Source organism: Chrysemys picta, chromosome 12, assembly GCF_011386835.1.
Source record: "Chrysemys picta bellii isolate R12L10 chromosome 12, ASM1138683v2, whole genome shotgun sequence".
NCBI classification, from domain to species: domain Eukaryota; kingdom Metazoa; phylum Chordata; order Testudines; family Emydidae; genus Chrysemys; species Chrysemys picta.
In genome coordinates, this window is record NC_088802.1 from 56,699,632 (window position 1) to 56,726,538 (window position 26,907).

Here is a 26,907-nt window from a genome sequence, read left to right on the forward strand (position 1 = left end):
AGGGGCAGCTTGCCCTGTTGCTGCCAGGGCATTTGCTCTCCAGGCTGTCGGCACCTTCCCCCTGGCCCACAATGGGTCATTCCTGCCCTGACTAAAGGGGGCTGGGTCCCCGGGGAGATGAGGTTGGGGTGGGCAGCCTGACTCAGGAGTGGGGGTTCCCCTGGGCCTGGCTCTCCTGGCATGTCGTCTGACCCTGGGTTCGGGGATGGAGCTGTGCGGAGCCGCACATTTTGTTTCAGGGCGAGTTTCCTATTTCGAAACTTCTGGAGTGAAACAGCCACAAACCCAAATTCCAGAAACCCTGGGCTGACGCATTGCGACGGGCCTGAAAACCCCAGAAATGGGGCCAGCGTGGGCCGCTCTGTGTCCGTGCCGTACAGAAACAAGTTCCCAGTGCGGCGCGTCTCCGAACCGTCTGGCTGTCAGATCAGCCCTTGCCCCCAGCTCCAGCTCCTCGATCCGCTTCTCACTGCCGCTCGCGTCCAGCCACCGTGGCTTTTGTGCTGCCTGTTCTGCTACGCTGGCCCCATGCAGTCACCGAGCGGGGCTGGCTCGCGCTGCTTGTGCCCTGGCTCCACGCTCTGCGAGACGCTTGTTTGTTCTGTCTGTTCTCGTCCGTGGGCTCTAGCTCTGCCATAGTCTAGACGTGCTCGTGAGCCGGCCCCCCACCCCGGGGGCTTGGGGGTGGGTGTTGTGTCAACCGCGCCTCTCTTTACTTGGCAGGGGGCAGGGTGAAGACGTGGAAGAGACGCTGGTTCATTCTGACCGACAACTGCCTTTACTACTTCGAGTACACGACGGTGAGTGCCCCCCTCCCCTCCACCTGCGCAGGGTCATGGAGCTCAGCTGATGCTGGGAGAGGCTGCGAGTGCCAGGCCCGAGCTGGGTGTGGTTAGCAGGAATGTTCCTAGCCCTGGGGCCATGGGAGACAATGGGGCTCCACTTAGCTGCCCTGGGCTGCTCCACTCTAGCAGTAGGTGGCTGCACCCCCAGAATTGAGGGGCTCCCTTGTAGTGGCACAGGGCGGGGGAATTTTTATATGGCTGGCTAAGGCTGTGGGGCAACCAACTTCCTCCCCTCACAGCCCTGCTCCTGGGGGGCAGCCAGTGGCTGGCCAGGGCTGGAGCCGCGCCCTTGGAGCAGATCTGGATGTCAGTGGGCCCCCGCAGCTCTGTGGCTAACGTCTTCCCTCTCTGCTTGGCCTCCTGCAGGATAAGGAGCCGCGTGGCATCATCCCCTTGGAGAACCTGAGCATCCGCGAGGTGGAGGACTCCAAAAAGCCCGTGAGTCTCTGCACGGCCCCTGCCCGTGGTGGGAGGGGGAATCTCCAGCTGGGAAGTTTCTCCTTACTTGGCTGTGTGCATTTCTCCAGCAGAAGCCCTTGGGGGATGTAGTGTGAATGTCGGCCTGGGCCCAGCCGGGCAAGGAGAGAGCCTGGGGCTGCAGCATTCTCCCCTCATGACCAGGCACCTGGGGCGGGGGCTGTTAGTGGGGGCAGCTGGCTTCAGGGCAGCATTGGTGTCGCTCATTCAGACCTGCTCGCTGCTTTGGCCCCCAGATGCCCAATCCTTCCCTGGCAGAGGATGGGCCGCTCCCCCTTGCCCCCCCCCCCCGTCTCCAGCACTCGGCTCTGGGGCAGGCTCTGGACCGGGCAGCTGCAATATAGTGATTGCAGTAGAAGCGTTTCTTGTTGCACACTTAGTAGTTCGCCCAAGGGGGTGACGTTCCCAGGCTGTAACTGGACGGGAGGGCGTGTGACTCCCAGGGCCTGCCCCTCCCCAGGCACGGCCCCAGGACCCCTGATCGGCAGGGGCAGGTCCCATGTGCCTGGCTGGAGGCTGCTGCTAAAGGGTCTCCTTCCTTCTCAGAACTGCTTTGAGCTTTACATCCCGGACAACAAAGACCAAGTGATCAAGGCCTGTAAGACGGAGGCAGACGGGCGGGTGGTGGAGGGGAACCACACGGTGTATCGCATCTCGGCCCCCACCCCCGAGGAGAAGGAAGAGTGGATGAAGTGCATCAAGTGAGTGTTACTGCCTCCCCCCCCCGGCGGGGGGGGTACCGCCTGGGCACTGGGCCAGGTTCTCTGGGCTGCCCCTGCAGAGGGAGGGGGAGGGTGCTGCACTGGCCGGGCCGTGGTGCCCGGGTGACCTGCATACGTTCTCCCAAGACCTGCCCAAGGTTCCCCAGAGTCTGGGGCAGAGCCTAGATCTCCTGGATCCCGGTCAGTTCCTTTGCTGCCAGAGCACACTTCCCCGCTGGGGACAGGAATGACCTGGGATTTCCCTGGTCTCTTGGGTCTCCCATTTACACGTCCTTTCTCCTTGCCCAGGGCAGCGATCAGCAGGGACCCCTTCTATGAGATGCTGGCGGCGAGGAAGAAGAAAGTGTCCTCCATGAAGAGACATTAGCGGCCTGGGCCAGCCGAGCGAGGTCAGCGTTCCCAGGCAGCGAGAGGCTCCCCTCCCCTGGAGATGGAGAGAGCAAGTTGCCAGGCAAGGGCCTCTCCTGCAGCCCAGCCCAGCCTGAATTCCCAGGGACTAGCTTCAGCTTTTGCAATTTCTTTACCATTGGGGGGTGGGCAGGAGTTTGGGGGGGGCTGGGAGGGTCCTAGGGCCACAGCGATGAGCCTGCAGCTACGGTCGTCATCGGCACAGCAGCCTCCTTGCGAGATGAGCAGGAGTTTGGGGCTGGCAGCTCCCTTCTGGGCTCCCTTCCCAGGGAGCCGTCTTCAGGCCCTAGCCCAGGTCCGGATGGCCTGGGGGAGAGGGCCAGAGCCGTCTGCGAGTGAGACACTTCACCTGCAAGGAGCTCAAGGAGGATTTGTCAGCGATGCCCCAGCTGGAGCCCCTGAGGCCGGCAGCGCGTGATCTCTGGGGGGGGTCGATGTGTATGGGGGCAAAGGCACCTGTCAGCCTTGGGCAGCCTGCGTGGGGAGGGGCAGGGCAGATGTGATGGGAGCTCTGGGAGCCCTGCCCAAGCCTGGGGCTGCCTCCGGCTCGACTGCTGTCTGCCCGTGTGTGCTATACCCCTGCCTCTGCTAATTCCCCTGGGGGAGGAAGCTGCGGGGGCCATGGGCCGAGCTGGGCACTTGTTTGGAAGCACTTTGGGCGTGTTCCGTCTGTCATTGCTCAGTTGGTGCTGGGCCGTTCAGCAGCAGGCGTTTCGCTTGGGAGGGGGGTGGAATCGCTGAGTGGGGCGGGAGGAGGCACTTGGGTGTGAGCACGACGTGAGCCAAGGGGAGCCCATGTGCCTTGCCCACCCACCTACCCTCGTTCTAGAGGGCACCGGTCTGACCTGGGCTCCTTGGAGAGTCCAGTGAGTTCTGGGACGCACGGGGCAGCTGGGCTCGTTAGAGATGGGAGCAGACGGGCACGGAGGTTCTGGGAAGGGGAGGCCAAGGGTCCGAAAACCATAGCTTCCACAGGTGCCCAGTGCCACGCAGCAGTGCCGAGCTGCCAGCAGGCAGCCTCCTGCTCCGGCCTATTCCTGGAGCTGGCACCACTGGGCCTCGTGGGCTACGAGCAGAGCTCAGGGAGCAGCCGAAGGGCTCAGCGACATCCCAGGCACACTGGAGCAGCAGGGCTGGGTTTGCCCAGGTGTCACGAGAGGGGATGCACAGCTTCCTGCAGAGGGAACTCCCCAGCCTCCAGGCAGGGAGGGGTCGGGCTGGTGAGGGTGTCCCAGGTCCTGCTGCTAGCGCAAGCTGGGGTTCGGGAATGAGGGGGCTGTGAAACCCCTGGGAAGGGAGATGAGTGGCCTGGAACCGGCCTGGAAGACAGCTGCTCCCAGGGGCTGGAGGAGAGGTCAGTCTGGGGCACAGGGTTCCTCTGGCAGCTGCCCAAGCTCCAGCAGCCTGGCCCCCCAGCCGGCGCGGCCCCCTGCCCTGATGCACTGGGTCTGGAGAGAGGCCCCACAGCAGTATTAGTCTATTTATCAGAGGTGTACATAGTCTGTATAGTTTTCTCCTTTCAGGTTATTTTGTATTTGTTGAAGTTCTGTGCAGAGGCCTCTCTGGCAGGGCGGGCAGCGGTTCAGGGTTTTTTAGTCTGAGTCTAACTCTTTGGTTTTTTGCCACGGCCTTGTAAACTAGCGCTGAGGGTCTGCAGCAAATAAACGTCAAACCTCCGCTCAGCCTCCTGCTCGTGTCTCGCCTGCTCTCTCCGTTCTCAGCTGTGTGGGGGGCTCACACCACAGCCTCTGCTCGCACGGGAGAGCATCTCCCTGCCCCTAGTGCTCAGGGCAGGGGCCCATCTGCCGCCGTGTTGGGGGATCTCTGGCCTCACAGGGCCCCGTGGGAGCTCTCGGCGCTGTGTCATGAGCCGCGCACCCCTCCATTCTGGCCTAGGCAATAAGTTGGAGCCAAATCAGACGGTCTTGCCTGGCACTGCAGAGCGCTGGCTGGGGAGAGGCCCTGCCCAGTGTGCTGTGGGTGTCCTTGTGGAATGGGGTGGTCCTGGAGCTTCAAATCTTTCACCTGCAGCCTGCTCCTCCCAGGTGTGGAGGACTGGTCCCTGCACTACCGGCCTAGCTGGGTCCATCCCTCTTTTGCCCTGTGCTCTTACCGGGCCTGGGGGTTTCTGCTCTTGGCCAGACCCACCCAGACTCTGCACGCTGCACGTGGCCAGTGAGATCCGGCCCCACAGGTACATTCCCCAGGGACCCCCGCACCCATCTGTTCTGCGCGCTGCATCAGCCAGCCTGGCTCTACCTGCAGCCCAGGGAGGGGGCGAGCAACTTGGTCATTCAGTTTGGGGTCATTTTCTCCTCTAGCCCCTCCCCCTTCCCTCGGGGAAATGGCTTTGCTGTTGGCAGGATTCGGCCTGGGGGAGGGGTGGCGTTAGCCCTGCTGTGCTGCTGTCCTGCCCCACGGCTCAGTCCATGGGTAGGGTTTGGCTGGGAAGGGAAAACGGCCAAGCCCCACAGGCAGGAAGCAACATCGCAAAGTTAAACAAGTGAAGCACCAGGCTCAACGTGTGAGCTATGAACGCAGCGGAAGCCAGCAGGTTCCACCTCCTGCTCCTGCCTGGCTGCAGCGACAGGGTCGTCAGCCCCCCCCCGAGGGTCCTGGGGAGCTGCCAAGGGCCTCGGCCCTCTCTAGTTATCTGGGCCGTCAGTGGGTCCAGCCCTGCGGCTTTGGTGGCTGTGATGGGCACGGGCCCCAGGCTCCCTCAGTTAAACCTGCCCCGTAGAGTCTAGGGCTCGATCTGCTCTGGTGAAACCCTGACACGCTTGGCGGCCATTTGGGGGTGGGTGCGTCGGTCGCTCATGGGGCAAAGGCTTTCCAGCGCTCGTGCTACTGCGCCTGCTTCCCGGTGGTTTATAGGGTACCACTGAAGGGCAGCTCGTAACCCAGCCGAGGTGTCCCGGGGGCCTGGATTGCTGCTTTGATGCCCCAGTTGAGAACACATGATGATGGGGAGTAAAGTCACTGGTGCCCATCACTGACCCGCCCTACCTCGACTCCTCACCCCTACAACTCTCCCACAAGCACCTCTCCTTGCCCTCCCAAGTCTGGTGTGGCTGCACTGCCTGCTGGTGATGGCTGGGCAGGGATGCCAGCTACGGAGAACTACCTGTCTCCAGGAACTGGGTGAGTCAGGAAACGTGCCTGTCCCCCCGTCTTCCCCCTGCCCCGGTGCAGGCTGCAGTAGGCTTACGTCCATAAAGGTGCTCGTGTAGCAGGCTGGGGAGTGTCCTCTAGCTGCAGGGGGCCCTGGTCCAGGAGCCGTACTGTGCATCCCTGTTCTCACAGTGCTGGAGACGCAGCTGGGGCCTGGCCGCCTCCCCGGAGAAAGGAGAACTGTTGCCACGCGCCTGGTGCTGATACACGGCTGCAAACTGCCCACGTTTGTCGGGCCTGGTTCGATCAGTTACTTAGTGGGGTCCCAGGGCTTCCATGGGCTGAGATGGGGACTCTCCACATCTGGGGAGTTACGGCACTGGGGGATTGACACCACAGGCCCTGCAAGGGAACCTACTGGCTGACCGAAGCCCTATGTTCTCCTTCGAGTGCTTGCTCACGTCCATTCCAGTTAGGCGTGCGCACCGTGTGCACAGTCGTTGGAAAGTTTTCCCTCTAGCAGCGCCCGTCGGGTCGGCTGCAGAGCCCCCCGCAGTGGCGCCCTCATGGCGCTCAATATCTGGTTCCTTCTTACCGCCAGTGACGGTCGTTGGAACTGCAGGGACTTGCTCTCGTCATAGTTCTGCTAGTGCAAGAGACGATGCAGCATTTGGCAGAGCGGTGCTCCTGTCAGCGATTCCATAAGTCCGACCCCACCTCCGGGGTAGGGCGTAGGAGTCCCCTAACTGGAATGGACATGAACAAGCACTCGAAGAACTAAAAACGGTTACTCACCTTCTCCTCTTTGAGATGTATTGCTCATGTCCATTCCAAACCCGCCCTCCCTCTGTCGGAGCAGCCGGCACAAGGGAACTGAGGCAGCGCTGGGTCCGCCGGGTCCTATGTTGAGCGCCATGAAGGCACCACTCGGGGGGGCTCCACAGCTGACCCCACAGGTGCTGCTAGGGGAAAACTTTCCGACGACTGCACGTGATGTGCGCACACCTAGCTGGAATGGCCGTAACACCTCAAAGAACAGGCACGAGAACACGAGTAACCGTTTTCTCACCCTGATGGTATGTCTGTCTGTGATGCGTTAACTGTGGAATGTCACGTCTAATGAATTCCAGAAGGACGGGGAAGGTGCTAGGGGTCAGTGGGAAGAATCCTGTGGGCTTAGGGGACAATTGGAGAATCAGAACAGCCTGATTTTCTCCCCCACCTCCTCCCCACTGCCAATCGCGTGTGATACAGGGATGAAGCAAACCTCGGTTTGGATGGCAGCACTTCCTCGGCCGTGCACCAACAAAAACTCTGGGCCTGACTTGAGCAGGCTGCGGGACGCTGCTCTAACCAGAGCCTACGGAGTGTGGTAAAAAGCACTTTGCAGGTTTTCCAATTTTCCCCTGGCCAGAGGGGGCTTGGGACAGCCAGGTGTGCAGCTCCCTAGCTGGAAGGGGTCAGTGAGGGCTGTGGCTGCCATGTGAAATGCCTGCAGCATCCCCGGCCCCAGGTTGGTGACCTAGCAGAGGATCTGTTCCCACAGGTGGTCTCATTTCAGCCCCTCTCGTCCCCATAGCCTAAGCCTGTAGGCGTCCGGAAAGCCCCACTCCCAAGGGCAGGGAAGGCAGGCGCATCCTGCTCCAGGAGCCATGGGCTGTGAGTCCAGATCTGTACGTTTTCTGCCTTCTCCGCAGGCCCCGGAGATGACAGCCCCCAAGGTCGTTCAAAGCACCACCCCTTGTTTCAGCCCCAGAGGGAATTTCCCCACGGTCCCTTTTACCAGCTCTGCACGCCAAGCTTTGGTGGCACAGGCTGATCTCAAGCAGTGACCCCAAAAACCCCTTCATGCCAATTGAGTTATGTCTGCACCCGGTATGTACATTCTGGGGCACCAAAGACTGTCACGTGAGGTCTTCAATGAAAGCCGCGGTCACAGGTCCGTAACATTGTGACGTGCGTACAACTGCGATGAAAGGAGTTATGCTGGAGAGATGGTCTTAGCGTCTGAATCGGGGCCTAGTCACCAGCAGAAGTGGAGAAACAGGTTTTGTGTCTGAGGCGATGTTTAGTCAGTAGCTCGCAGGGGCTATCTCCTAGACCTGGAAGGGACCTTGAAAGGTCAAGGAGTCCAGCCCCCTGCCTTCACTAGCAGGACCAAGTACTGATTTTACCCCAGATCCCTAAGTGGCCCCCTCAAGGATTGAACTCACAACCCTGGGTTTAACAGGCCAATGCTCAAACCACTGAGCTATCCCTCAGGGATAGGCAGCATAAGTGAAGGCAATGGACGTGTGGCTCGCTGGCCTGGGGTGGGGGACATGGGCTCCTGGCAGCAGATGTATGTGGGTGTCAGGCAGGGTTCAGGACCCCTGCTCCAAGCCGCCCTGCCGTCGGGCCCTGGCAGGCGGTGGGGCAGCCAGTGATCCCGCAGCAGGTTCAGCTTGGGCAAGGCGAGGCCCTGCTGGGGATCCACAGGCCCTGCATGGGATCAAACACCGCGGGGGCTTAGCAGCACCAGGCCAACCCCCCATTCCCTGCAGCTCTGCGTCGCGCAGGCGAACTGGCACTGTGCTCTCAGGCCACTAGGGGTCAGTGTGCCCTAAGGAGCCCAGCAGGCTGTGCTTGTGGGGCAGGGCCAGGCAGCTTCCCAGAGGGGCAGCCAGGGGCCTGGGCTACATTGATAATGACAGCAGGGCCAGGCCTCAAGCAATTTTCTTACATTCATCATTGATGCAGGAAGTCCTGAGGGGCCGCGGCTCCAAGCTGCTGGGCCCTGAGGGGCCGGGGCTTGGCCCTAGCACAGATTAAGCACTGGGGGCAGCTTCCGCGTGCAGCCCCTGTGGGGATGGCCGTGCGCCCGGTCCCAGCTGCACTCCTCCCTTGCATGGCAGCCCCCCCCCCCCCCCCCATAGCAGAGCTCAGGCTGCCACCTCCAGCGCAGGGCCAGAGCTCCAGCCCTGAGAGCTCCCTGACGGCCGTGCCCCATGGGTCTCTGCCCCGGTGCGCAGCTGGACTTTAGATGCTGTGAGCTCACTGCATGAGCAGGGCTGGAACAAAGGTCAAGCCCGCGGGGGGTGCGGAGGGGCCCAGCGCAGCTTGGCTTTAATCCTGCCCTGATTGTTGCAGGGAGACCCCCCTGGGGCATTGTGATCTCAATGATGGCATCCTCATCATGCACCGGTGGTGGCGATTCATTGGTGACCCGTCCACCCAGCCATGCTGGCTGCTGCTGCTCCCTGGGGTCAAGCCAGGAGTGGATTAGGATTTTGTGGGGGCCCCTCCCCACCTGCAGTCCCTCTGCCCCTCTCCCAGCGCTCCTGCTGGGAAGCAGGGTTGGGGTACAGGGGCATCCATTTTTCCAGGGCCCCCCAATTGGCCAGGACCCTTGGGCATGAGCCCTGTTGGCCCAGTGGCTGGGTAATCCACCGCTGGGTCAAGGTAATTCCAGATCCTAGAGAGTAAATAGCCACATGCAGGAGAACAGGGCGAAGGGGAGGTAGAGGCCAGTGACAGGGCCAGCAGGGAGTGAGCTGTAGGGCAGCAGGCAATACGGGGGGAGTGTGGGAGATGCTGTGCATGGGGGGTAGAGGTATCAGAGCTTCACCTTCATTGTCTAGCCAGGAAGTTCCCCATCCTCCAGAGCTGAGCAAAGAGCTGCCCTGGAAACGGGGATCAGCCGCCACCTTTCCAAAATGCAAATCCACCTCCCTGCACGACAGCTAACAGGTGGCTAATGGGGGCCCCGGGCAGACCTCCAGCACTGATGCCCCGTGAGCAGCCCCCAGGAGGAATGGTTCGATGTGCTAAGGCTGAGCCGTGCCGTGCTGGCCCAGGGCCAGAGTGAGGTGTAGCTAATGCGGGTGCTGCTAGCTCCGCGGGCGCAGGAGGGGCTCTCCCGTTGAATTGGCACAGCCCCTCGATAACAGGGAGGAGGGGGAGGGACACGGAGTGCCAGGCAGCCAGGCTCCCGGAAATGCACTCCGCAGGGGCACTCGGGCAGCACCGCTCCTTCACGGCGGGGGGAATTAATCGGTGCTTGCGAAGCCTGGTTAGACGGGAGGCGCTGGGCAGATGCAGGGCATTAGTGCAGCTCAGTGTCACTAACCCCATTATCCAAGCCAAGGGAGCAGTCTGTTTCCTTCATCTTCGCCTTCGAGGGGGGGGGGGGGAAGGGGTTGGAATCTGCTCGGATTCACCTGCCATGTGTAAATCCACATAACCCGGAGCATCTGGCACTGCCCCAACCGAGCTGCGCCCCGAGTGCTGCAATGGCACGAGTGCACGTGAGCGTTTCTAAACCCCCATCTCTTCCCCAGAGGGAAGACGTGTTGCCCACGGGATAGAGGTGGAGGGAGGGTTGGTCTAGCACAGCCTTGGGGGGTTTGCCCACAAGGAGTTCAGGAATAGGTAGCTTACGATGAGGTACAGCAGAGAGGCTGTAACAAAGCGCTGGGAGATCGCTCCAAGCGCCGGGAGTGCACGTGCAATGCCATGTCCCATCACGCTCTCTTAGCAGGGTCACTATGCAGGGGAGACTGTGATCTGACCCCGCTTTCCCACCTCTACCAACTCTGACCCTCAGTGCTGAGTTCACAGGCTGGGAGCTGGGTCATTCCCCTATCGTGCAAAAAGGCAACTTCAGTGGGCAATGTGGCTGGTGAACACTTTGAACTTGAGGAGCATTTATGGCCTCGTCGGCTGGCGTGGCCTAGGGGGTAAGTCACGTTGCGGACACTATGTCAATATATGTCCACATGAGAGAGCTGCAATTGGAGAAAACAACACGGAGGTTTACAAACGTTGACGTGTCCATGCAGGTAGCTGCTTCGCTGAGTCCCCTGGGACCGAGTCTCTGATGCTTCCAGAACTTTCCCCTATTTCTGCTTCTCTTTCTTTCTAGTGTGAAAGCAAACCAGGCAAATGCAGGCGATTGGACCCCCGTCCAGGCTACCACGCTCCCCGTGACAGCCTCTGTGTGCCTGGGAAGAGCTGGACTTGGGTGATGCAAGGCTTGCTGCAATATCAGGCAACAGTAGGGTGAGTTACAGCCGGTGTCTCATCTTTACCCCTCAGGACAAAGGCCCTGACCGTTCTGGAGGTCAAATAGAGTTTGAAGGTGTGACGAACTGGGCCTGTTCTTACTGTGGTCTGTGAATGCTGACAGGGGTGTGTGGCTCGGATAGTCTGCATTGGGGGATGGGAGACTGACCGGAGAATACCTGAGCGTGTAACATGAGAACCCAGGAAGGGGTTGGAGGCCAGGTGACACCTTGGCCCGGGAAACTGAACAAAGGCTGTGGGAGGGGTCGCTGAAGTGAGAGTGCTGGAAGTGGGCTGGAGAGATGGCTGGGAGGCAGAGATTGCTCTGACCCCCCAAAGGGGGGTGGGCTGGGGTGCCCGGGGACCCCAAGCTGGACCTAACTGAGGGGGGCCCTGTTGTCTGTGCCTGCAAGACCTGTCTTGGACTGTGTTCCTGTCATCCAAATAAACCTTCTGCTTTACTGGCTGGCTGAGAGTCATGGTGAATCGCAGGAGGCCGGGGGTGCAGGGCCCTGAGTCCCCCAATACTCGGTGACAGAAGGGGGTTGGCATGTTCAGGGCAGGGGCACGTCTAGTGTGGTCCAGCATCTACTGGACATGGACTTTCTCTGCAATCTCAGACCTCCTGCAGAATTGGGGATCGGTCCCTGACTGCAGGGTTGCATAATTCCCGGGTAGGGTCTGGAAAAAAGCCAGTCCCCTAAATCCTGCAGGAAAACCTCCAGTCTGTGTCTGTGCAGAAGATTTGTGAACCATGTGCTGTCTTGCAGAATTGCCCCAGTGCAGAGCATGGACTCTGGCAGAACAGAGAGCATCTTTAATGCACTCCAAGCCTTGCACTGAAGCATCCTGAAGAAACAGACGTGGCCCCAAATCTCCTGGAAAACTGGAAAGAGACCCAGGTGAAGTGTGAACATGGGCCAGGGTTCCCAAGAGAGCTTGGCAGGTTGGGCACATGTCGGGTGCAGAGCTCTTTGGAAAATCTGGCTGCCCCGGGCGGTTTCTTTGCCTGCTCTAGCAGTGGGCATGTTCCACACCACGGCTGACAAGGGTTCGGGATTCGTCTCACCTGGGTCTGTCCTGTGCCAATAAACGTTGGAGGTGGAGACTTACTTGGGGACTCCCTGTTGTCGAGAGGGGCAAGGAGAGGTGATGATCTCAGCACCCGGTAGGGGCGAAAGGGGCTGCTGTGTTGGGCCATGGCAAAGCACGATGCCTGATGGGAGCCAGGCTGGGATCCCTGCGCCTCCCTGGGGGTCCAGAGCAGGCTGCGATGCCCTGGAGCAGGCCCTCCCGTGGTGGGGGGCACAGGGCCGTGCACCAGGCTAGATGGGGGCAGAGCGTGGGGACAGCTCGTGCGGCTGCCGGGCTCCCTGGCCCCGGCCGGCCCCGCAGTGTCAGGGCAGGGGCGGGCGGAAGGTTCCGGCAGCAGGGGCGGTTGGTGGCGGATGTCCCTGACCCGGGGGGTTCCGGGGCAGTTGGAGCAGCCAGCTGGGGGCCTCCGCTCTGAGGGGAGCTTGGTGCCGAGACGGCTCAGAGCGTCCGCTCGGTGATTTGGGAGGCGCTGGGGTTCCTGTGGCCACAGGGCCCGGGGAAGTGGGACGGGGGTTCGATGAAGGAGCTGGGGGGTGGGAATAGAGTCCGGGCAGAGCTATAGTGGCTGTGGAGCTGGGGCTGGGCTTGTGGGGGGGGAGTTTCAAGCTTCAGTTTAAGGGGGGGGTTCTGGTCCTGCATGCGATCAGTCCCACCTGCCAGCCAGTCAGTCTGCAAAGAGCCAGCCTAGGACACACGGGGGTGAGGCGCCCTGGCCTTGGGGGCAGCCGGCTTTGTCTCTGTCGCCCTGGGACACACCCCAGTGTCACGCTGCAGCCTTCCGGCAAGAGGGTTTATGTCTTTGTCTAACTCTGGGCATGCGCTGTGAGCTCACAGGATGGGAGAGCGGCTATGGAGCCGGGAGAACTGTGGGGCTGGACAGAACTTGGGGGAGAAATATGGACCTGGATGTTGTGAAGCTGATGGGCAGGATATAGGCTTGGGCCCAGGGGCCATACAGGCTGCCAGACAGTCCCGGGCCTGAAGGCGATTGGCGGCTGAGGGAGGGGCCAACGTGGGACTGTGAGAGTGGGTCACGGGGTGGGGGAATATGGGGCTGCAAGAAGGGGCTGGGTCTAGGGACATGGGGTCTGAGGGGAAAATGGGATGGTGGAGGCTATGTTAAGAATTGCCCCCTTCCTTTCCCTGAGAACGTGAGGGACCTGTTGTTGCCTCTGTCCGGCAGGCAGCACCTCTCCCTGGGGTGGGGGTGAGGGCAGTTTTCCTGGCTCCTGTCCCCTCCCAACAGCTGGAGCCGTGAGGGGGCAGAGGCTGGCAACCCATCGATATAAATCTCACCCCAATCTTTCTGGGAGCAAGACCCAAAAGGAGGGAGGTGAAAACAACAGAAGAGGAGGCTCTAAAGGCCGGGCACCGAGCGCGCCAGGCACTGAGCACTCCGCTCACCCTCGAGGCGGCCTCTCCCTTTGGGGCTCTCGGTGTGGGTGCCTGGTGTTAGGCACTGAGGCCCTGCCTCCAGCAGAGCCAAGCAGCCACAGCTCCCTCCGCCTGCCTTTGGCGTTGTGGGTGCCAGCACTTCTGCACACCAGCCCACGGGGCAGCCAAACGCAGGGAGCATTTCAGTCTAAAACTTCAGCCCCATGGCTCAGCCTTTGCAGCTAAAGACTGGCAGCAAGGAGAGCGAGAGCATGGGCGCCTGTGCAGGTGGGGCTAATTAGTCACTAATTACCTTGTCCTTTCACTCTCCCATTGCAGGAAGCACAGCTAGCCCTGAGTGCGGGAGCGACTAGGAGAAAACCAGCCTTGACCCCAGTGTGCTCGGTGTTACCCCTTTAAGTAGGACCCGGCTGAGCACCGAGGGGCAGGATGGCCACAGTGTCGGACAAGAGGGTGGAGTTCCTGGAGAACTATTCCACGCTCGCCCTCCGGTTCAAGCCAGACAAATGGGCCAAGTTCATAGGCAGCGAGGAGATCAATGCCCTGCTCATGGAGTTCTTTGAGAAGCAGGACGTGCTGGCGCTGGTGCTGACCCTGAACCCCGCCGGGCAGCTAACGCCCTGCCTGGAGTTCCCTCCCGCGCTCAAGAGCAAAGCGGTTTACTTTGTGAAGAGGAAGAGGGAAAACATCACCAAGGAAAACTTCCAGATCGGGCTCCTGGTGGGTGATATCAGCCCCTCCCCGGTGGATCAGCTAATGGCAGTGGTGGAGGAGGTGGGTGTCCTGGAGGCAAACGCTCCTGCCCCCCTCCGCTCCGCACTTGGGAGTAGGCAAAGGGCTGGTTTCAGAGTACCCAGTGCTGAGGCCATGGGGGCAGAGCAAACCCGCTTGGCCCAAGGCTGGCTCCTAGAGTGTATCATTTCCACGCCAGCATCGCGTTCCATGCTGAGTGAATGAGCCGGAGTCCCAGGGACCTTCCGGAAGACTGTGGCTCTGAAGTTGCTGAGGTGCTTGCCCCTGACTCCCTTGTCTGTTTGCCATCTCTGCTCCCCATGGGCCTCCAGCACTGGGTACTCTGAAACCCCATTTCCCTGCTAGGCTGCTTCCAAACCTTCCCCAGCAACACCGAACTCCCCCTCAGCAGCTGCTCCCTCTCCAGAGCCAGGCCCTGCACATGACACATGCCCTGAGCTGAATGCTGTCTCCTTCACAAGGGCCAAGCCCTGGACGACCGCTTCTTTTGACTGGGTTTCCTCCTCTTTACATCTTGTAAGATACTGTGGTTTATTTCCTGCCTTAATGTGAAGTGCCTGGGTCCCTGGCTGCACCAGGCAATAGCCAAGTGGTGCATCGGGGGGAGGGCTACCTGGGTCCCTGGCTGCACCAGGCAATAGCACAAGGAATAAAAAACCTCAAACCTTATTGCACATTCATGAAACACATTTTTAATAACTTATGGCTTGTAATTTTTCCCCCCATTCCCCCAATGTCAGTGACTCTGTGAGGGGAGCTTAGTAGTTCTGGTGTTATTTATGTTGAAAAAATCCATTTCTTTAAAATATCGTGGAGTGTGTAATTTCCCTCCTCACTGAGATAACTTGGAATTGTCTGGATTTTTTTTCAAACTACTAAATATTCACATTTACAGTATTGTCAACCCCAAGTGTTCAAAAATCATGTCAGGCCCCCCAAATTCACGAGACATTAAAAATATGCCAGGAGCATTTTCTTTTCTCTCTGAGCCATCAGGGTCTTACTCCTGTCATCTTTTCAAACTTTTCTCTGCAACCACAAGGACTAGAAATGTTGTTTTAACTGAAAACTGAGAGTCTCATGGAATCACCTGACTCCAGGAGCTAGGGCTTTAAGGAAAATGCCACACATTGCAAGGCTCTTGATACATTTGCCAGAGTTGGAAAGCGCAGCACCAAGCAGGGCACAAGCCATTCTTCTCAGCTGTGGCTTTGCTATATCACTTGGTAGTGATGTCACCTCTGCAAACAAGAGGATGATTTCTCAGCACAGTTTTATCTTCGGGCTCTGTCCCCCATAAAATACACACAGAGAACTAACAACTAAGGAAGTGTTTTCTTCTAGGTTGTTTATTCCTTATTCATGAACCAGGAGAACATGAGCGGGTGGCCTAAAGTGGTGTCTGATGATGTTGTAAAACAAGGCCACAGACTGAAAAATGAAATGTTTGTGATGGGAGGAAAGATCAAAGGGAAGACGCTGCTCCCTCTCCCAGAGCACCTGGAGAACCTGGCCAGTTCCACCGATTCCCTAGACAGGTGAGTGCTCCAGGAAATTCACTCTTGTATTTTTCCTGCAAAGAATATAACCTTGAATCCCTAGGGACCAGGGACCTGCTCTGTTGCAGAGGCTGTGCTCTCACCTGGTACCAGCTCTATCTCACATGCATCAAACTGTGAAGTACCATTGGGAAGGGAAATCGGGAGTCAAAGGAATGGGTCTAACAGGGCTCCGGTCATGTGACCACCCCTAACCCATAGGCTCTGTGGAAGAGTGTGGGACACTCTGGGTTTTCATTAGGGAAGGTGTTTAGGATTAAAGCTGAAAATAAGGCTGCAGTTGCTCTGGCACCTAGTGAAGTAAATGAGGGCAAGATTAGGAAAGAGTGGGGCCCCCACGTACACAGCATGAACTCCTGGAGCTGGTTTTTGATGCAGTCTCACCGAGTGACGGATGCTGCCTTTCAGACTCCCTGCGGCAATGGACAGCTCCTTATTACATGCCATTGAGACGATAATCATAGACTGGTCTCATCAGATAAGAGACGTACTGAGCAAAGATTCTGCCCAGCCCCTGCTGGACGGATCAAACCCACTGCCAAAGGTGGAATTTGAATTCTGGAGCTCCAGGCTGGTCAATCTACAATGCATTCATGAGCAGGTACCGTGTCTCCTGGCCATTGCTGGGCTGATAACGTTTCTCTCAAATACGCTGTTGTGCGCTCTTGGAATGTTGACGTGTTGATACTTTTTGATGTCTAGCTGCTTGCACCGAAAGTGAATAAAATAGCAGAGATTTTGAAGAAGGCGAAGAGTTGCTACTGGCCCGCTCTGAAGAATGTTTTCAAGGAAGTCAGTGCAGGTATAAGCCCCAGATAAAAATTTAACAAAAGGTATATCTCCATATATTATATCTCAGAGAGCTGGAAGGGACCCTGAAAGGTTATTAAGTCCAGGCCCCTGCTTTCACTAGCAGGACCAAGTACTGATTTTGCCCTAGATCCCTAAGAGGCCTCCTCAAGGATTGAACTCTCAACCCTGGGTTTAGCAAGCCAATGCTCAAACCACTGAGCTATCCCTCCCCCCTTTAGTCACATAAAGGGATGGTTTCACTTTAGATTATATTTAATTGTATCTTCTGACTTCACCTACCCTGCAGTTTTCATTTGATGCAGGAGTGAAGGAAGCCAATGATATTAATCTATACTTGCAACCGCTTAAAGTTTTGTTGGAGGAAATGGAACAAACAGAATACCCTCAGGTATGTTGTTTGCAGAGAACTAGTACCCAGTTCTAAACCACCCAAGCTGCAAATTCCATGCAAGGATGTATGAAGCAGTTTCCAGATGTTTCCATGCATGGGTTTTCTGCGTGTCAGTTTAGTCTTGTCGTCAGAATATTGCCATGTTCGACATTCTGAAATTCCGTTAAGTTTTATGATTTTCAGATTTCGTTATTGAAAGGTCAGGAAGTTCCAAGTGAAACTAACTTGCTTTACTGATGGGCCCATTGTTGCTTTTAAATGGATTCAAAGTATTGTCCTTTCTTCACAGCTGTCTCCCTACATTGACAGTGTCATGTACACCGTCTGCTTAATATGGGCTAACTCGGAACACTATAACACGCCGTCCCGGATCATTGTCATCTTACAGGAGATCTGCAACCTCTTAATTGAAATGGTACTGTCCTAGGGAAGGGTGCAATAGCATCGCAGTGTGGGTCTGCCTTCCAGGGTAAAGTCCATGTGCAAGTGGGTTGCTGCCCCCCTTTTCCAGAGCGCCTGGGGCGGTGGAGGGACAATTGCTCTGGGCTGCTGCTGTTCTGATTTAAATCCCCCTCCTCTGTTCCATAGCAGCACCCACAGTGGCGCTCTTCCCTCAGACATTTTGGGATAGAGTCAAGCCCAGAAGTGACCTGTGCTTCAGGCTGAGGAACTCAGGAACGCTAGAAATTGCCCCTGCTGGAAAAACGCTAGCAGGGAAGGTGAGGTGAGGGGTCTGGGCCAGCTGGAAGGAGGGAGAAGACAGTCAGACAGTCAGTGTCCTGTTGCTGGGTGACCATTTATAGAGGCAGTTTCTCTTCTTTCTTAAAGGGCCAGGAGCCAAACTCACTGTTGCCCAACAGGGCAAAGGGGCTTCGGGGGTTGTATAGCCCCCTGATGAATCGCATCCGCACAGAGGCCTTTGTGCCACCATGGCAGAAGCCCCTGGTTCATTCTGGCATGGGCCAGGTGAAGAACAGAGGCAGCAGAGAGGGCAGAGGAGGTGCTGTAGCCAGGACAATCCTACAGCCTCCCTGGCAATTCCCTGATGCTGCCAAGTTTGTGCTAGAGGCTGCCCCCGAGTAGGGGAGGCCCAGGATGTGCCACTCACTCCCTGTGCCAGCTCTTGCCCCGGCGCAGGGATGAACTGGGCTCGACAGTGGTGTGTTGCGATTGCTGGTTTGCATAAGTGATCCGACTGGGGGAACTTCTTGCCTACAGAAGAAACAAAGCATGTGACCTTCTAGTTGGAACTGCTCTTAAAGGCCTGTTACTGCATTTTACTTTGTTTAGACCCGAACCTTCCTGAGCCCCGAGGAAGTGATGAAAGGCCTGCAAGGAGAAATAGAAGAGATCTTGGGAGGGATCAAACTAGGCCCTTCAATTATAGAGAGACTTTACCAAACCTACCACAGGTGCTGCTCGGAGCTGATGCCCACATTCTTTAAGGTATGTTTCTGCTGAGCGCCTTTGGGATCAGCTGGGCACAGGGGCATGGAGAAAGCACTCAGCCGAAAGCGCCACATCCCCATCTCGCTAACCCTATCCCATAGCGATGCTGGGCTCGTATTACGCTGACAAATCTTTCTCTGGTTTCAGGACAAGGAGGCCAGGCTATGGGAGTTCCCTTCATCTCTTGTGTTTACCAGAATGAATTCATTTTTGCACAGACTGAAGACTATCGAGGTGCCTATGAAATATTTTGTGTCTGGTAGTTCAACTGGTGCTTGTTCTGATTGGGAAGCCTTTCTGTGTGCTCCATGTTTCCGATAGTGCTCACAAAATGGCAGGAGCCTGCCAAACCACCCAGAAGCTACAAGCCCTGCCCTGAGGTGCTCCCAGTCTAAAGACAGATGAATTGGCCGTCAGGCAGAGGGCAGGAGAAAGGGTACAACCAAATATACCTACAGGGTGTAAACTGGTCCCAAATGCCAAATCCTTACACCAGTTGTCACCATGTCAGCAGTGGGTCTCCAGGAGGAATGTGACAGGGAAAGAGGAGAGGTCTTCTGGGTGAACTTGAGGTGCTTCTTGCACAGTGGTCACCAGGGAAGCAGGCATTTGTGTGGGTGGAGGAGCTTCAGCAGAATAGGGCACAAGGCATTACAGGCTCATGAAAGCTTCTGCAGCTGATGCATCCTTTGGTTTGATCCTTTTGTCATCAGCACCCTCGTGCCTTCCTCCTCAATGAGTGCTGCTTGTCAGTCATCCACTCTGTCATACACATAGGGGCCGGTACTTGAAGAAGAAAGAGAGGTTATGTATCTGTGCAATAACCAGAGTTCTTCGAGATGCGTGGTCCCTATCTGTATTCCACTACCCATCCTCCTTCCCTCTGCTTTGGATCCTTACAATTCATGGGAGAGAAGGCACAGGAGATGTGGTTGGTCTGTGCCACTCCTTGGTTTGGAGCATGAGGAGAGGAAGGGTGCAGGTGCAGACCAATGTCTTCTGGTCTCGGGCGCGTGGCGCACATATGCCCCCCACAGTGGAATACAGATGGGGAGAACTCCAGTTACTGTACAAGATAAGAAACCTCTCATTCATCACTCAGGCCCTGAGTCACTAAGGCACTTAAGCGTGTGCCGAAATGTAAGTACGTAACTAGTCCCATTAAGCTAGATGTGTGCTTACGTACCTGGCTGAATCAGGGCTTTCTGTTTTCCCTTCTGCAAAGGTGAGGAGATAATCCTTTGAAGTCCTCTGATGAAAGACACTAAGTGCAACATAGAACTTGGATTATTATTAGTTAGTTAGCAGCTGCATTTTTCTTCTTGATCACCAGGTCCCTGTTCTCTTTCACTAGAACCCTGGCGTGTAGGTAACAGCATTTCGATATGAAGATGTATTGAGTGTGGTGATTGTTTGTGTTCATTAGGAGTTGTACGTAACAGCTATTGAATTTCTGAAGCTGGAGAAAATTGAGTTGGGAGGAGTGAGAGGAAACATCCTTGGGAGCATGGTATTTCAGATTTATGAGGAAGTCTCTGAACTCATTAAGGTTTTTGCTGATTGCAGATATGATCCCTTAGATCCTGCAGAAAAGGTGAGTAAATGTTAGTATGAAAAATGTATTCATTTGTTAGATGAATAAATTACTTGCTTTGAACAAGGCAGAGGACCTGCATATTAGAACAGTCACCATGGCAACAAATGTACTTACTTTAGGGAAAAAAACTCTCGTCTTAGCACTCATCCATAAAATCAGTTCATTTAAATTGAATGGTTCTCTATATAAAATACCTAAGCATGGCTTAATCCTATTATTTAAATCCTTTGTTCTTTTTATTGACAGGAATTTGATGAAGATTTTGCAGAGTTCCAGACCAAAATTCAGGATTTGGATAGAAGATTGGCAACCATTTTTTCTCAGGGATTTAACGACTGTAATAGTATTGAATCTGCTGTCAAGGTATAAATGTGCATGTATGGTTGGTGAGTCTCTCTTCTAGCAAGAGTGTTAGCACATGCCGTAATTAGGGTGAATTTGCTTTGGGGTCTGATACCAAATCTATGAACACTCTTGTCAGTGAAGAAGTTTCTGTATTTATATACACATTAAAATAGCGATTGAACGTTAAGACTTTAGAGATCTTGGGGGCCCAACCTGAGACACTTCAAAGGGGGCTGATTTTCCTTAGAGGAGGCAGAGTCTGTAGGGGTGAGTGCAGGTCAGACAGAGGAAGCTAGTGGCGGGGGCGGGGGGTGCGCCCCGGCAGGGTCACAGAGGAAGATGTTAACTTGGAATGTAAATATTAGAGCTGGTCAAAACATTTTCAGTGGAGCCGTTTTCCATCAGAAAATGCAGTTTTGTCAAAAAAATTTTTTTGCAGGAACTTGTCAATTTCGATGACATTTTCAATAGGAAAAAGCCTATATGAATTAATTGTTTAAACTTTTTCATTTCATTTCAACAATGCTGAAGTGTTTTTTGACATTTTCATTTAGACTTTTCTAGGATTTTAAAATGTTGCCTATAAACTACAATATTAATTATATACATATTACATTTAACATTTTAATATCCTAGAAAAGTCTAAATGAAATGAAACCATCAAATGTTTTGATGGTTGTGAATAAGAACATTTTGAAGTTTTTATGTGGAAAAATGTCTAAATTTCAGCTTTTTATTCCAATTTAGAACTTTTTTTTTTGTCAAAATTTGGAAATTTCCTATGGCCTGGAAATTCCGATTTCCTGCTCTAGTATCTATCTAGTCTTCTGCACATGGACCAGATGGAGAGATGCGGCCATTTAACTGAAGTGGTTTGTGGAAGAGGTGAATCTTTAGGTGATCCAGTATTTATAAAGTAGATGACAGGCATTATACACATCTGGAGTGGTTTTAGCATAATGTAACTAATGCCTCTTGGAAGAATCAGCAGCATTCTCAATATGTCAGCAGATACGTTGATGTATAAACAGTTTACCAATTTCTTTGTTCTTTAGCAAATACACATGTTTGGATCGCTATTGGACCGACCTGTGATAAAGGCAGAAGTGTCCCCTCACTACTCCACCCTTTTGGAAATGTTTAATGTTGAATTGGACAATGCAAAGATAATGTATGATGCCCAGAGAGCGGCCAGGAGATCAGGAGACGTGCCACCTATCAGCAAAAATATGCCTCCTGTTGCTGGGCAGCTGAAGTGGGCTCTGGAGCTCCAAGAAAGACTAGAGACTCCGATGAAGGAGCTGCAAGCCATTGATCACCCGTGAGTAGGTTTCGTTGGTGTTTTGCACTTTAGGATATGCTGTTATCCAGTGTATGTACAACGGAGCAGCAATGATCATTTACAGAGGACAAAGCACATCTCCACTTAGACCACCAAGGTTCTGTTTGGCATTGTGATTAAATCCCCAGCTCTATCAGTGTATCTGTTTTGTCAATTCCAACTTTTCCTTTGGTTACAGTGTTATGGTCAGTGCTGAAGCTAAACTGGTGTCCGAGAAGTATAAGGAGATGATACGTTTGCTGCAGAATTACCGAGAGAAGACCTATGAAGAGTGGATAAGTAGAGTAGATGCAGACTGCCAATTTAACCTCGAACAGCCGCTGATACGGAGAGATCCAGACGCTACTCTCATCAGCGTGAACTTCAGCAAGGAGGTGGGTGGCAACTTTGTACACAAAGCTGTCTTGTTGAAATCAGTCTGGGCAGAAATGAAATGTTTGTAGCTGATACTGTATGAGCCCTGTTCTGTTAGTGTCTGTTTTATTTTGACTACTACTGCTGAGACAAACCCCTTCCAGTAACCTTGCTGCATTTGTGTACTGGTTTGGACTGGCACCTCAGTGAATAGCAGTGATAAACCATTTGGACTCATATCTGATTTTCTTGAGAGATTTTCAATATGGGATGATGCTGAAGCTTTTCCTTTTATGAATAGGTAATTATTTCTACTTATTGTATTTCGTAGCTAGTTGCTGTTCTACGTGAAGTCAAGTATTTGAATTTTCAGAAGCAAAAAGATATTCCAGATAGTGCTGGCAATCTCTTTTCTCAAAATGAAACTTTCCGGAAGTTTGTGGGCAATCTGGATCTCATTGTCGGTTGGTACAATAAGGCAAGTTTGAAAAAGGGGGAGGCAATGTGGAAAGATAACAGGATCACCGTGTGTCTGTCTCTTTGCCTTGTTTAGAAGAGTTAGATTCAAGTTTGTACAAAACTGGCTAACACTTTAAAATTGTGCTCCGACTATTATAAACTGGGTTATAAAAATTCCAGGTGGTTTGAATTAAACCGGTCAAACTGTCGTGTGTAACGAGCCCTACTTCATGGCTTAGACAGCTCTCTCCTGCAGTGCTATCCTAGGGTTGCAGATTGCTGCACATCACTGTAATGTTTAAGAGCATGTTACTTGCTGGGACCTCTCCCATGTCACCTCCGCTGTTCCACCCTTCCAGCCTGTCTGTGTGGAATGTGAGGCCTCCATTTCTCTCTCTGAAACCAGCTAAGATGGTTCAAAAATGTGTGTGCTCAGAAAAGGCTACTTTTCCGCAATTGCGGCAGCCGCTCACCCTTTGTCCTACAGAACTACTTTTGGATCCTAAGCCAGTGATGCTTTTGTTTTCCAGATCAAGACAACCATACTGCCAGTAGAGCTTCCACTGGTGAAGCAGGAGTTAGAAGAGAATGATATCAAGCTGCAGAAAGCCGAAACCACCTTGTTTTGGAGCAATGAAGGTACAAAGTCAGTCACTTCATCATTACCTGTTTCCAGTTGACAAAATGTTTCTGTGCGCGTTCTGGGGAGAATCCCCTGCGTCATGACATTAGAGCCATGTGTTCTCATTTATTTCCTTGGCCCAAAGGACCCGGGCTGGGCTGACATGTTCTCGGGTCCTAGAAGGGCTTTGATGTTGCTGGCATGGGGGGTCTTCAAGCGCCAGTCACTGACAGTGGTGCAGAGTGGCTCTGTCTGCCCCCCAGGCCGAGCACACACTGCTCCCAGCCCAGGGAGTGAAGGCTGACGCAGCTGCTCATTTGCAGGGCCAGCCGTGCTTCTCTGTGGTGATTTGCAGATGTCATTTTTGAAGCATTTACCCTAATTCCTCCAAAGTGAGTCCTTTAAGAGGTCCCCACTCCCAAGGTCTGTACCCTGTGTGGGTGATTGCAGTCTTTGAGCACCTGCCACTGGCACATAGAGCTCACATGCCATTGCTAAGTACACTAGCAACTCCTGCCTCCTTCCTCATGACTGACACGACACTACTCGGAGTCCTAGCTTATTCCGCCGAGGCAATTGGAGTGCCAGTTCCCACTCATTATGAAAAGCCTTTCTACCTCCTGCACGGATCAAGAATATCCTGGGATTCTCTCTAAGAAAGGGCTAATGATGGGAGGCAGTAGGGGTGTTAGACCCACTGAGCAGAGGCTGGGGGGTGCTGACATTCTGTTGTGTGGCAGCCAAAGCCTTCAGTTGGGGAAGCCTCCCGTGCCACATGCATAAAGCAGAGCATGAATCCACTGTCCGATTTACCATCTGAGAATCCAAATTACAGGTGAATTTCTTTTGTATCTCTCCTCAACAATCTGATGATCAGAGCCATCAGGCAAGCAGTTACTTTGATGACTGGAGACCTTATCTGTCTACTAGATAGAAATGCATTTTTCTCTCAGGTGTTATGGAATATATTCAGGAGATGAGAAATGTCTTGCATGATTTAGAGGCAAGAATCCAGAAAACTAAGTTAAATGTGGAGAATATCAGCCAGCTTATGCAGGTGGGTGAAAGATTTTTCCAGGCACTTTTGAAAATAATATTCTTGGTATATATTAAATCTCTCTCCTCTGCAGGCATAGTATTTCCCAAGGGTAGTAAAAGTGCATCTTTTAGGTCTTTTTTTTCCATACAGGAATGGTCAGCCAGTCCTCTATTTGAAAGGAAAGACAATAAGGAAACGTCTCTCTTAGACTTGGATGGAAAAGCTAATACCATAAACAAACGCTATGCAGCAATTAAAGATGCTGGACAAAAGATTCAGACTATGCTAATGGTAAGAAACTAGGAAAGATAAACTCAATCGAGTTGGAACTGTTTTAACAATAGTTAATTATATCTAGCACTTATGTGCTGTAGCACTTTTAAACTTCTAACCACTTCCACAAACAGTACTAATGTTTTCCATGTATGGGTGTAAATGGTGGACTCAAACGATCTGGGGCACAACCGTGAAGTCTTTACTCTGGCAAAACTCCCACAGAAGTCAATGGGCGTTATAGCTCAGTAAGGACTTCATGCATAAGTCTGTAGTGCTTTGTTAAAGACCTTTGGCTGGATTCATGTATTGTTTTTTTTTTCTCGTGTTCTTACTGTACAACTGAGATTAAAAAAAAAAGTCTATATGACTGCTGTCTGGGGGGAATTTTTGACACATGTATGGCTTTTTGGCATGCCCTGGGGACAGTTTCTTTTCAGAGGACGTTACATAAAAGTTGTTTCTTTCCCTTACATTCAAATGGAATTGTAGAGAAGCAACAACATATACATTTGGTACCAGAAAACTAGACTTTTGACTTAATCAAATGTTAACTCCCGTTTTTCATTGAAAGAAGGTAGGACATTTGCCTGACCATTTATCAAACAAAAAGTTAATATAGCTTGTTTCTTTTTGCAGGAGAATGCAGACTTATTTAAGGCTGATAAGACATCCAAAACATGGCAAGACTATGTGGAATATGTGGATGACATGGTTTTGGATGGATTCTTCCAGTTTATTCGCAAATCTTTACAGTTTCTGCTCACCAACATGGCAGCTGATGTATGTTATCCAGCTTCCTCTTCCCTTTTATGAAATGTCAATGTTGGCACATATATAATGCTTGTGCCACTATTATTTATGAATTATTTAAGGAAACCACCGTTTTTCTGATTTCTTAGAACATCTCTTGAAGTTACATTGCATGCACTGAATTTATTGTCTCAGTACATCCTATAAAGGTCTGTCCACAGGACAGCTGCCGCCATGCTTTTGTCCTAGTTAGTAGCCTGGTTATTGTAATCCGTTACAAATAACATGGTTCAGTGTGTGACCTGCCCTCACCCTCTCACCTCTTATTTGCCATTGCAGCCATCTGAGCACGTGCACACCAATCCCTCTGTGGATGTGCAAGTGAATCCTGGGACAGTTTTGACCACTATCCCATGGTGCTTCAGCAGCTGCTGAGCAGAGGATTGTGGGTCTTTGAAATTGCTAACTATAATAAAGAAGGGAGCAAGAGAGGAGAGCTTGGGAGCAGAGGTGGGGAGTTCAGATTAGCCCTGGTGTGGAGAGAGAGAGAGAGAGAGAGAGAGAGAGAGAGAGTGTGTGTGTGTGTGTGTGTGTGTGTGTGTGGTGTCCAGGAGCAAATGGTGTTGCTCTGGCAGAGGGAGATGAGACTGAAGAGAGAAGACAGGATGAGGGTGGTGAATCGTTACTTGTGACCACACAAGTGCGCCCACTGACAAAGAGCAGAAGGTCAAGGACAGAGCCCTAGAAGCGATGCCTTCAGAGAGAGAGGGAGGAGAAGTGCCCCCAGGTGAGACAGTGGAGAAGTCCCCAGTTCCATCTGCAGCCCTGTGCTATCTCTTCTATTCTGAGTTTCTCCTCTGCTCTGCAATTATTAATCAGCCTCTCCTCCTCTGCGTTGCCCCTTCTGTCTAGTCCCAGATGCATCATTGTGTAACCCCACTGCTTAACATGGCCAAATGAGCTCCTGTGTTTTCTTCTACACACTTTCTACCCTTCCCTCTTTCCCCACTGGGCTCTCACCATGTTCCCCTCCCTGTCATAGGCCATAACATCTGTGTCCTCTTTGACACGTCTTTCCTCTTCACCCACACATCCAGGCTGCCACTGAATTGCTCAGATACTGTGGTAACGAGCGTAGTCCAAGAACCTGTATAGAATGGAATAGAAAAGAAATCTGGCCCTGATAATTAAAATGCTCCATGCCATTAATTTCTGCCTCAAGTTCAACTGCAGTAGCCCCCCTTGTAGAGAGGATAATGATAAGGAGCAGTCAACAATGTAGGGGAGCACAGCGTCCCAGACCTCTGGGGAAGAGAGAGGTGCTAAGGGGGGAGCAGAGAGGCCATGCATGAGCGTGGAGAAGAGGCGACTGTCAGAGTCGGTGGAGTGCTGGGGCAGAAGCCAGGGAAAGGGGGTCAGACAGAGGGTTAGCAATGAGGCAGTGACTGTAGTGGGCTAAATAGCACATTCCAGATGGGGCTGAGGGCAGGTGTTCGGAAGGCAGACAGTAATGCGCTTTGCACTAATGTATCTCAGGCCAATGCAGCTCCTTTGTTTGAAGTGCACATGGAACTACATAATGATGAATTAAGATACCGTCCATCGCTGGAAGTGGGAGCAGATAATGGTTTTCTGGAAGTGGTGGAAAATCTAATGAATGATATCTATAACACGGCTAAACTTATACCCCGGCTGGCTAAGGGGAAACTCAGCTACAAGGTTAGTCCTTCTGTGACCTGGACTCTTTCCCTTAGCCATGTTTGTCTGCCACGCACGGAGCTCCTTGCCACGCACCAGCATTTCCTGAGAGCTGAATGACTGACTGGCTTGTTTGGTGATTTTTTCAATGCAGTTGTCACTGCCTCTCAGGGAACATGCACATAAGCTTTTAGATTACAAGAAAATGAATCTTTGTAATGGTGCATAGGGAGAAAGCTTGTTTCTAGGGTTTCAAAACTCAAAATATAGGGGGCTTTCAGTATCAATATCCATATCTGTAATTGCAGCCCAAAGTGAATAGGGAGCTAATGCAGTATTTGGAACAAGGATGTAGCAGGCTCCT

At 53.4% G+C, this 26,907-nt stretch overlaps 2 protein-coding genes across 5 annotated transcripts in view; both read left to right on the plus strand.

Moving 5' to 3' along the window:
* CYTH1 (cytohesin 1) overlaps positions 1-4,129 on the plus strand; it is a 40,599-nt gene extending 36,470 nt beyond the window's left edge. For 3 of the 4 annotated variants that reach the window (XM_065562918.1, XM_005283035.5, XM_065562917.1), the window contains exons 10-13: positions 724-800; positions 1,212-1,283; positions 1,869-2,023; positions 2,333-4,129. In XM_065562918.1, coding sequence (XP_065418990.1) covers positions 724-800; positions 1,212-1,283; positions 1,869-2,023; positions 2,333-2,411 — 383 coding nt within the window. In that variant the 3' untranslated portion in view covers positions 2,412-4,129. Of the gene's footprint in view, positions 1-721; positions 801-1,211; positions 1,284-1,868; positions 2,024-2,332 lie in introns of all 4 variants that reach the window. The other variant, XM_024104695.3, reaches the window with a different exon arrangement.
* A 9,021-nt stretch (positions 4,130-13,150) lies between these two features.
* Positions 13,151-26,907, plus strand: part of DNAH17 (dynein axonemal heavy chain 17) — an 80,786-nt gene continuing 67,029 nt past the window's right edge. Inside the window, exons 1-18 of the mRNA XM_042840919.2 lie at positions 13,151-13,870; positions 15,194-15,387; positions 15,817-16,009; positions 16,111-16,210; positions 16,524-16,609; positions 16,902-17,027; positions 17,903-18,058; positions 18,209-18,295; positions 19,488-19,655; positions 19,905-20,021; positions 21,059-21,324; positions 21,524-21,719; positions 22,031-22,177; positions 22,689-22,797; positions 23,734-23,837; positions 23,970-24,110; positions 24,732-24,875; positions 26,382-26,564. Of these exons, the coding sequence (XP_042696853.2) occupies positions 13,526-13,870; positions 15,194-15,387; positions 15,817-16,009; positions 16,111-16,210; positions 16,524-16,609; positions 16,902-17,027; positions 17,903-18,058; positions 18,209-18,295; positions 19,488-19,655; positions 19,905-20,021; positions 21,059-21,324; positions 21,524-21,719; positions 22,031-22,177; positions 22,689-22,797; positions 23,734-23,837; positions 23,970-24,110; positions 24,732-24,875; positions 26,382-26,564 (2,862 nt within the window). The 5' untranslated portion in view covers positions 13,151-13,525. The remainder of the gene's footprint in view (positions 13,871-15,193; positions 15,388-15,816; positions 16,010-16,110; positions 16,211-16,523; positions 16,610-16,901; positions 17,028-17,902; positions 18,059-18,208; positions 18,296-19,487; positions 19,656-19,904; positions 20,022-21,058; positions 21,325-21,523; positions 21,720-22,030; positions 22,178-22,688; positions 22,798-23,733; positions 23,838-23,969; positions 24,111-24,731; positions 24,876-26,381; positions 26,565-26,907) is intronic.